Source organism: Phalangium opilio, unplaced genomic scaffold, assembly GCF_054372755.1.
Source record: "Phalangium opilio isolate 3A_F unplaced genomic scaffold, DU_Popi_V2 ptg000041l_1, whole genome shotgun sequence".
NCBI classification, from domain to species: Eukaryota; Metazoa; Arthropoda; class Arachnida; order Opiliones; family Phalangiidae; genus Phalangium; species Phalangium opilio.
The window spans coordinates 8,633,479-8,644,008 of NW_028324165.1; the positions used below are offsets into that span (position 1 = coordinate 8,633,479).

Genomic DNA, 10,530 nt, shown 5'->3' on the forward strand with positions numbered 1-10,530 from the left:
TATATTCTGAAGCGTTTTGAAATTGGTGATAAGTGTTTTATAATTATGGTGAAAGTCTTATTGGGTGTTGTTATTTTTGTAAACATCATAATGGGCACTACGGAAGGCCTCTATTTCTGTTCATTTCTATTTGCCTTTGATACAAATAGGCCTAGTAACTGGAGTGATCATTGGATGCGCTCTACTCGTTTTGCATTAGGCCTAACTTATACATGTATAATTCCACGCACATGGCGATCACGGATAAACTGAAGAAAATCAAGTAAAACAGTGCCACAAAGTAAAAAATACGTAATTTCCGTCATTCGCGTCGCGCTGACGTGAGTTTTCAAGAACCAATGAAATGCTGGCTGTAATTTAGAGGCGGCGGGGATTAACTCCGGACCTACGTAACGTTTGGACTGGAGATAAAGCTGGACTATAAATGTGGTGAATTTATACCTTCTCCCTAATAAACTAGATATCACTTCTTGGTATAACTAGAAACCAAAACAAGAATAATTTGGCCACACACAAAGAATTTATATAAATGTTACTTTATTTTTTAATTGCGTATCTTACCACAAAAAGTTAAAAAAACCAAAAAAAAACCACGTAAAAAAACAACATTTTTTTCTTTGAAACTTTACATAAAAAAGGAATGAAGGCAACCATTTTTGAAGCCCGTTAATATAAAATTCTTATCACCCAAACAAACTGTAACTCCAGAGGTTACTGAATCGATTTCTAACGAAGCTTTTTCAGTCCCTGTAAACAAGTTGTAAACTACCAACCTTTCTTCCGAGATGACTTCCGTTACGCACGGATTATCAACAAAATACGAACGTCTAATGAAGATAATATTAATGAATTAAATAATTAAAGCTTCGTTAGTTTCTTAGTTAGTTAGGCAGGGCTTACGATTTGTTATCAAGAATATTTAAAGCGCTTTTATATTCTCTTAATATTTGATGTTTACCCGTTAAAGGGTTAATAACGAGAAGACACGAGTTCGGGTGATTGTCAAGTTTAATCAAGGAATACAGTAAATTTTTGTTCTATAAGAAATTTTGGTTAAAATAATAAGTAATTTAATTGTCTAATAATTAAGTAAATTTGGGAACTTGTTTCCTACCAAAAACGGAGTCGAGTACTCGAGTAAAAGAACCAAATACGGAGTCGAGTACTCGAACAAAAGGCTTAACTAGTTCCTTACCAAAACTGCTTCGAGTACTCGAGTAAAAGAACAAAATACTGACTCGAGTACTCGAGTAAAAGGCTTCACTATTTCCGAAGTTGCGCCAAAGACGGAGTCGAGTACTCGAGTAAAAGGCTTCACTATTTCCGAAGTTGCGCCAAATACGGAGTCGAGTACTCGAGTAAAAGGCTTCACTATTTCCGAAGTTGCGCCAAATACGGAGTCGAGTACTCGAGTAAAAGAACCAAATACGGAGTCGAGTACTCGAGTAAAAGAACCAAATACGGAGTCGAGTACTCGAGTAAAAGAACCAAATACTGAGTAGAGTACTCGAGTAAAAGAACCCAATACTGAGTAGAGTACTCGAATAAAAGCCTTGATTAGTTCCATACAAAATACTGTGTCGAGTACTCCAGTAAAAGCATGGCTTAAAGGGGCTAACCGGCGCTGTTGGGGTGAAGTCCGCCCTTAGTTCAGGGGGAAAACACCCAGCTCTTTGGCCATAAGAAATGGCGCCACCGTCGCGGTGGGCGGGTAAGCAATATGCTAACCAACAGTTTGACCCCCCCAATCACCCCAACAGCTCCGGCCAGCTCCTTTAACTACTTCCGAAGTTGGAACTAGTGACTGAGTACTCGTGTACTACGCTTAAATAAGTACTCGATCAAGTAAGCTTAAAGGGCTCCTTCGGACCCTTAGACACATGGCCCCGCGGATTTCCATCCCCTCTTCATAGACGATCTTCCTCAGTACTCTCCCTCTCTCTGGCTAGGTAGGGGGGCTCGGAAATCCGCGGGGCCATGTGTCTAAGGGTCCGAAGGAGCCCTTTAAATACTTAATTGCGACTAGTGACTGAGTACTCGTGTACTAGGCCATAGTAGGCGAGTAACGAACTAACGACTACGAATCGTAGAAATATGGCTAAGGCCCAAATAGTCGACTTAATTTCGAGTACTCGACAAGGAATGTTTTGGTACCCTAAAAGTGATAATAGGTAAATCATATAATACCTCTTCACGAGTAATCCAGCTTAAACTAAATGGCGCATCAATAACAGGGTCAAGCGTTACTCTAAGTTTAATTATTCCTAAATGATAGTTCCTAAAGATATTGTTCAAAATTAATATTAATTAATGAATGTTTCATTAATAATTGTGGACCGATTTGGACTCGTTTTAAAGGCTTAAATTTAAATTACCATAAAATGATACCATTGGTTGTAACTCCAGCCACAACTTTATCAATATTTGAAACGGAACAAATATTAGTTAACGTTTCAGCTGTTTGTTCCATAACTTTGGAAGACAATAGCTTATTGTGTTTAATTTTGTGAACTGTGACCTGAGATTGATCATCTATGATCGAACAAGTCGCGAAAAAGTTGTTTTGTAACGAACAAGCTTTAAAATCCCCTGAACTATAAATAAGAATAATGTTTAAATAATAGAACGCAAAAAAATTAAATTTATTCAATGGAAAAAATAAATAAAATCAGGGATAGATTTAATTTTAGAAGTAGGAATGGAGAAGAGAGTAATATGGGCGCGCGTCGAAGACCCGGACCCCTTCCACGGGACGGAGGGGTATGAAAGAAGAGGCGGGCGGGTCATAGCGACAGAGGTAAAAAGGAATTACGTATTTATCGCCGTCAGAAACGTCATCAAAACGTAGTTTAATTAAGTGAGCCAATAAGATAATTTAAACTTTTCGTTACGTATTGGAGGGAGGGGCTTTATACTGGGCTATAAATAAATAATAAATACTAACCGTTCTCCATTCCTACTTCTAAAATTAAATCTATCCCTGATAAAATTATTTAAATACTTTTTGATATTAAAACCGTGATAAAATTCTTCCAAATTATTATAATTAACCCCGAATAAGTTTTCCTTCATTAAGATAACGAGATAATCAGCGAGTTTACACGAAAAAATTATTTCCTGATTCTGCATAGAATTTAATTATTAGTTTTAAAATTAAATATATTTAATTAAATATTAATTAAGCACCAAATAATTGTAGTAAATCATTTCCCATTGACGAGTATCATTGAGTTTCATAATTTGTATTGTGGTTAATTGTTGTACGGCAAATAGCGATTTTTCTCTATCAAGGCAGAGTATTTTTAAGATTGGCTCATCTTTGGGACACTTAAATTAAATGCGAGGAGATAATTCGATTTATTGTTTTTATAATTTAGTAATTAAAGGGATACGCGATGCGTTATGTAGGGGCGCGTGTCAAGAACTATATTTTGTACTATTTCCTGAACTGAAGTAGTGAGCGGGCAATGTCACGTGACAGGAAAGATGTGGGACCAGGCTGGGAAATAAGGATATTTTTTAAACTAGTCCTTGGGACCAGTGACCCCCTACGGTCCTAAATAATAAACTGGTCTCCGGAGTGGTCCCAGCCTTTGTTCTCCTATAGATTTGCAATTAATAAACTGGTCCCGAGGACCAGTGACCCCCACTTTTTGAATTAACAAACTAGTCCAAGCAATTAATAAACTGGTTTTGGACCATAGGAAGTGTGCTATTTCCCAGCCTGTGTGGGACAAAAATCCACAAGCGCATGCGCCTTGGCATATAGTTAGAGTACTTAATGATGCGGGAACTATTTATCGCGTATGTGATTCGGTTTAGTAACCTTGTGTACTCAAAATGTAAAATGACGTTGGGAAGAATCGTGTTACAATTACCCGGGGCGCTTTGTGGGGTGGTACACTTCTCTCAAAAAGAAGTATACTTCTAATCAGGGATAGATTTAATTTTAGAAGTAGGAATGGAGAACAGAGTAATGTGGGCGCGCGTCAAAGTCCGGACCCCCTTTAACGGGACGGAGGGGGGGGGGGTATGAAAGAAGAGGCGGACGGGTCATAGCGACAGAGGTATAAAGGAATTACGTCACTATTTTTCGCCGTCCCCGTCAGCAACGTCATCAAAACGTAGTTTAAGTGACCCAACCAATAAGATAATTTAAACTTTTCGATACGTGTTGGAGGGAGGGGCTCTATACTGGGTGGTCTATGAGTCGGATTGAAGTAAATACTAATTAGCCGTTCTCCATTCCTACTTCTAAAATTAAATCTATCCCTGTTCTAATTCAACGGAAATTCACAAACACAGATAATGCTACGTAGCTTTAATAGAATAGGGCTCTATTTGACGGAAGATAAGCTTAATAGAGACCCGGCCCCTACATAACACATTGTACACTATTTCAGCTACGCTGATTAGTGCCATTACTTACCTTGTAACAATTAAAACTGTGTCGTTTGACGCAAAAGACGACGTTCGAGTCTATGGTGGAAGTTTTCACTTTCTTTTCAATCATTTCTTTGTCGTCTATTTCATTATCTTCCTTCTTTAAGTCCTTTCCATGAATTATGTTGTTGATTTCGCGAGTATTTTTGATGTCCTTGAGGACCATTTCATGATCCGTTACACTTGATTTTGTTTCGTTATTGTCATTGAACTTGTGAACATATTTTTCAATATCATTTTGGTTTTCATTGACATTTTTAGGAACTTGAATTGTTTCTTTGTGGTTTTCATCAGTTTCAGCTCCGACTACATTTTCTTCTTCAAATTTGATTGACAAAGTTGAGTGTTCTTTAGGTTGGGATGAATTGTGTTCAGATGTTGCGTGTTCTTTAGGTTGGGATGAATTTTGTTCAGATGTTGCGTGTTCTTTAGGTTGGGATGAATTTTGTTCAGATGTTGCGTGTTCTTCAGGTTGGGATGAATTTTGATCAGATGTTGAGTGTTCATTAGGTTGGGATGAATTTTGTTCAGGTTGGGACAAAATATGTTCAGATGTTGTATGGTCTTTAGTTTGGGACAAAATATGTTCAGATGTTGTAGGGTCTTTTGTTTGGGACATAATATATTCAGACGTCGAATATTCTTTAGATTGGGACAAAATATGTTCAGATGTTGAATACTCTTTAGATTGGGACAAAATACGTTCAGATGTCGAATAGTCTTTGCATTGGGGCAAAATATGTTCAGATGTCGAATATTCTTTAGATTGGGACAAAATACGTTCAGATGTCGAATATTCTTTAGATTGGGACGAAATATGTTCAGATGTCGAATCTTCTTTAGATTGGGACAAAATATGTTCAGATGTCGAAAATTCTTTAGATTGGGACAAAATATGTTCAGATGTCGAATCTTCTTTAGATTGGGACAAAATACGTTCAGATGTCGAATATTCTTTAGATTGGGACGAAATATGTTCAGATGTCGAAAATTCTTTAGATTGGGACAAAATATGTTCAGATGTCGAAAATTCTTTAGATTGAGACGAAATATGTTCAGATGTCGAATAGTCTTTAGATTGGGACAAAATACGTTCTGATGTTGTAGGGTCTTTTGTTTGGAACAAAATATGTTCATTTGTTGTAGGGTCTTTAGATTGGGACATAATATGTTCAGATTTGACTCCGATCTTTGGAATAATATTGGAACTAACTTCCTGTTCATCTTGTTCATCCAAATCATACACGAAAATGTCTTGGGCATCAATTTCTGGAACTGTATCTTCACCAACATATTCTTTAACTGTAACTTGAGAGACTTCGGAACAACTGGAATTTTGGGTTGTTAAGGGTTGCGTTTGGCTTTCTTGAGTCATTTCCGGCTCAGTTTCAAGTAGCTGAACATGTTCTTGGGTTTTGTTCAACACTTCAGCGAATATATCTTCCGTTTCATTTACTATAACGGATTCATCAAGATTTACAATATCCGTTTTAGTGACGACTTCATTGTATGGTTTTTCTAGTAGCAACTCCGTTTGAACGTCTTCGATTCGCTCGACGGGTTTTGTGGTTTCTGTGATGGGTTTTGTCGTCTCTGTGATCGGTTTCGAGGTTTCCGTGATTGGTTTTGGGGTTTCTGTGATCGGTTTTGTGGTTTCTGGGATGGGTTTTGTGGTTTCTACTATGGGTTTTGACGTTTCTGTGATGGGTTCTGTGGTTTCTGCGATGGGTTTCAAGGTTTCCGTGATTGGTTTTGGAGTTTCTGTGATTGGTTTTGGGGTTTTTGTGATTGGTTTTGGGGTTTTTGTGATTGGTTTTGGGGTTTCTGTGATCGGTTTTGAGGTTTCTGGGATGGGTTTTGTGGTTTCTGGGATGGGTTTGGTGGTTTCTACGATGGGTTTTGACGTTTCTACGATGGGTTTTGTCGTTTCTGTGATGGGTTTTGTGGTTTCCGTGATGGGTTTTGGGGGTTCTGTGATGGGTTTTGAGGGCTCTGCGATGGGTTTTGATGTTTCCGTGATGGGTTTTGTGGTTTGTGCGATGGGTTTTGAGGTTGTTTCTGCGATGGGTTTTGAGGTCTCTGCGACGGGTTTTGAGGTGTCTGCGATGGGTTTTGAGGGTTCCATGACGGATTTTGTCACAGCACCGAGTTCTATATTAGAAAGACCTTCATCCAATTCAAAGCTGAAAATATCATCCACTTCTTCAACAGGCTCTTCAACCATTTGCCTCAGGTCAATTTGGAAAGTGTCAACCGACGATATTTTGAGATTTTCTTTCATTTCAGCTTCCATAACTTCGGAAGAAACCAATTTTTGTGTTGTACAAATGACGTTTACGTTTTCAGTCTCTTCAGCGTTACATCGCTCAACTTCAGTTTCATCATGACACGGAGACACTGATGATTTTGATTCACGCTCATCAGTGTCCTTCCATGACTCAAGGGTGTTGTCAGAAGATGACGAGGACTGATTATAGAGTAATAACTCGGCATTTCTATCATCGTTAGCGATTCTCGAAATGACGGATGAAAGTGAGTAACTGTAATTCGGAAATATATCCAACGGTAGATGAAATTCCTCATCGGGAGTTTCCTTGGCTATTTGAATAACAGCTTCAAAAGCGAGGATGGCAATCTCTTTATGATCAATTTTGCTTCGTTTGGGTCCGCTTCCTTTTGAAAGTTCAACGTAATCAACGGCTTTACGACTGCGTTTTGATTTTCTAACGTTTGACTGGTTTGCAGGAACTGTTTCAACGCTATCCAATGTTTGAAATACTTCCTCACTTCCTTTTTGATGATGGCCTACTTCCTTATTATCGTTTTGACTTCCAGGATCTTGAAACACAGTAACTTCCTCCTGGAACGTCACCTTACTTTTTTTAATTGGATTGTAACAGTCATTTAAAGCACCAGGTTCGTTATTGTTAATTTTAATGGGAGGAGCTTCAATAGGAGCTTTAATAACTGAGTTGTTACTTAATTTTTCAAGTTTAGCTTTTTTTCGAAGTTTTCGTAGCTCCTGAAACAAAAACCATTAAGAAACACGTGTTTTTGCTTACCTGAAAAGTTCGTACGTCAATGTACAAAACTTACAAATTTTCTTTCCTTTTCTTTCAACTCACGTTGTAAACGCTCTATCTCACTCTTTATAGCAGCCTAGAATATTTTAAATTAAAATTTAGTTTAATATTATTAAATTAATTAAATTAAAACGTACTTCATTATTGTCGTTCTTATCCATTGTCACGGCGTATTGGGCGTAATGCTGACAAAAGTGAAAACTGAAATACCGCCAAAATTTTAAAAGCCAAATAAAAATGTTTTTTACGAGTGGCTGTCTGCTTGTCAAATGAAGTCAGTTCAGTACCGGTTTCATAGTTCACTTCAGGCTGGGAAATAGCACACTTCCTCTGGTCCAAAACCAGTTTATTAATTGCTTGGACTAGTTTTTTAATTCAAGAAGTGGGGGTTACTGCAAATCTATAGGAGAAAAAAGGCTGGGACCAGTCCGGAGACCAGTTAATTATTTCGGGGACTAGGGGGTCACTGGTCCCAAGGACTAGTTTAAAAAATGTCCTTATTTCCCAGACTGTTCACTTATGCCGTTTTCCCTTAGCTGCTAGCAACGTTTTACCATGGAGCAATATTTATAGAGACGTAGCAGTAATTTAGGGCACTTTTAAGGAAACATTTATTCTCACTCTAATTAAACTACTCCATTTAATATAACAATGGAAAAAGGCATTAACTTTGTGCTTGTTGCATAGAAACTAGTTGACAAAAAAAAAACTCGCTTATTTCTAAGCCTGCAGCTCTAGTTTTCTACAAAGCTTGTCCAGTGCCACAGCCCACTCGATCACGCAAGTTGCACGCGCTATAGAAGCCCCTTCAAACAGCCAAAAGTCAAGAATATGACCGATTAGTACTCCTTGGTAAACGAGTCTAAGAATTAGCATTATGTCTATGAGAAAAATGCCGTTTTTTGGGGTAAAATGGGCGTAATTTCGCTTTTTGTGGGTCAAATGTCGTAAAACTTTAATGAGAGGTGCGTAGTAACGTTTTCTAAAGTCCTACAAATTTTGAAGTTTCAAGCGTGAATAGTTTTTGAGTAAAAAATTAAAGACTAGGTCCAACCAATCCAGCTGATAACGTCAGAAGGGAATTCCCTTCTGGTAACGTTCTTCATCAAAATACTGTATTTAATCTATATCTATATAAATCAAAGTCCTGACTGACTGACTGACTGACTGACTGACTGACAGACTGACTGATAATCAACGCCCAGCCCAAACCGCTTGCCCTAGAAGGCTGAAAATTTGCAGGAACGTTACTCATAAGTAGTAGGCGCGTACTAAGAAAGATTTTTCCAATCCGCCGCCATCTTAAAAAATGGCGCCCAGAAATGTAAAAAATATTCTCTATGCAATTAAGTACGCGCGTTTCCACCGATTTCACAAATATTTAGTACACTGGTTTGCTTTAACCTTAAGACGGGCTGAATGGTCTTTCGGGTTCGATTTTTCGCCATCTTTTAAAATGGCGCCCAGAAATGTAAGAAAACATTCTCTATGCAATAAAGTCCGCGCGTTTCAACCGATTTCACAAATATTTAGTACAATGGTTTCCTTTAACCTATAGACGGGCTGAATTGTATTTTGGGTTCGATTTGTTGCCATCTTTTTAAATGGCGGCCAAAAACTTAAAAACCCTTCTTTATGGAATAATGTCCGCGTGAAAAGTAATAAAAAATATCCCGACGGGCTGACGGACTGTGCCGAGTGCCTTCGCTCCTAGGGTGCTACAAAAATATTAGTCATCAGTAAAATCTACACCTTCTTTATATCATTTTAGAAGGAAGTTCTTATTACACGCGAGCGACGCCGCGGGTAACGGCTAGTATCTTATTTATTTATTTAGTTCAGTACAGGTAAGCCATTAGAGCTTGGTTAGTACAACCGAGAGAGATTAACGATTTAGTTATACAGAGATTAACGATTTAGTTATACAGAGATTAACGATTTAGTTATACATTAGCAAAAAAAGAAAAAAAAACAAAAAGAGATAAGTAACAAAGTAAAAAAAAAAAAAAAAAAAAATAAGTGACAAGTAGAAAAAAGATAAGTAACAAAGTAAAAAACGGTATGACTACAGGTCAATTTGGGGTATTATTGAAGTGAGCCGATAACTTAGCGCGAAATTTTGATTTATCTGAGATGGTAATAATAGATTCAGGGAGTGCGTTCCAATCTGAGATAACAGTGTGGGTGAAATGATGTTGGCGGATAGACGTCAGGGCGCGTGGTTTTGCAAGTTTAAGGGAGTGTCCACGGGTAGAGGGATACGGTGCAGGGTGGAAAAAAGTTTCAACGTTAAGTGCCAATTTGTTATTAAAGAAGTCATGAAGTAAACATAGGTTGTTAATTTTATGGCGGATAATGACGGGATCAATTTTAAGTTTTTCTAATCGAGAAGGGGCTGGGAGTTTATCTAATTTTTGAGTTAGTTTAGTAAATTTGTTTTGGGCTTTCTGTAGGGCAGTAATACCAAGGGAGGAAGATGGTGTCCAAATAGGGGAGGCATATTTGATTTATTATTACAATTACCTAGTCGTTAAAACTAATTGGCAAATATGTGAAACCAAGTACTACAAGTATTGGGGGAAAACTTATTTATTTGAAACATTTGCCCAGCGCGTTTTAAAATGGCTAGAAGTCATCCAGAGTTGAAAAAACCACAAACTGAAAGTTTGATAATTTTTAGAAAAATAACTATTAGTCCTAAGCCTTTCAAAATATTTTCTAAATTTTTAGTGTACTTTAATTTACAAATAGTAAAAAAATCAGGAAGCTAGAGCTTACATTTTTCACTTTCCTATAAAAGTTTGTTCATCAACTCGACAATTCCCCCTAACATTTCAGTGCTTTTTGTCTCAAAAATCTAGACTCGTTCATGTTTTTACTAGCTTTTCCACTACACCCTCTCGATTCTTGAAAATGCATGGGTTTTGAATTCTTTGAACGGGCTTCTATAGCGCGTGCAACTTGCGTGATCGAGTGGGCTGTGCCAGTGCCTACGAAAATTTCT

At 37.7% G+C, this 10,530-nt stretch overlaps 1 protein-coding gene across 1 annotated transcript; it reads right to left on the reverse strand.

The window, feature by feature from the left end:
* Positions 1 to 522: 522 nt before the first annotated feature.
* LOC149679790 (uncharacterized) lies at positions 523 to 10,503 on the reverse strand. The gene is made up of 11 exons (XM_089835630.1): positions 10,305 to 10,503; positions 7,814 to 7,943; positions 7,664 to 7,727; positions 7,540 to 7,602; positions 4,430 to 7,465; positions 3,187 to 3,327; positions 3,002 to 3,123; positions 2,376 to 2,594; positions 2,188 to 2,278; positions 901 to 1,037; positions 523 to 827 (listed from the first exon to the last, which is right to left on the reverse strand). Exons 3-11 carry the CDS (start codon positions 7,685 to 7,687, stop codon positions 626 to 628), a joined length of 4,035 nt encoding a protein of 1,344 aa, XP_089691756.1. The 5' UTR covers positions 7,688 to 7,727; positions 7,814 to 7,943; positions 10,305 to 10,503; the 3' UTR covers positions 523 to 625.
* Between the last annotated feature and the right edge of the window lie 27 nt (positions 10,504 to 10,530).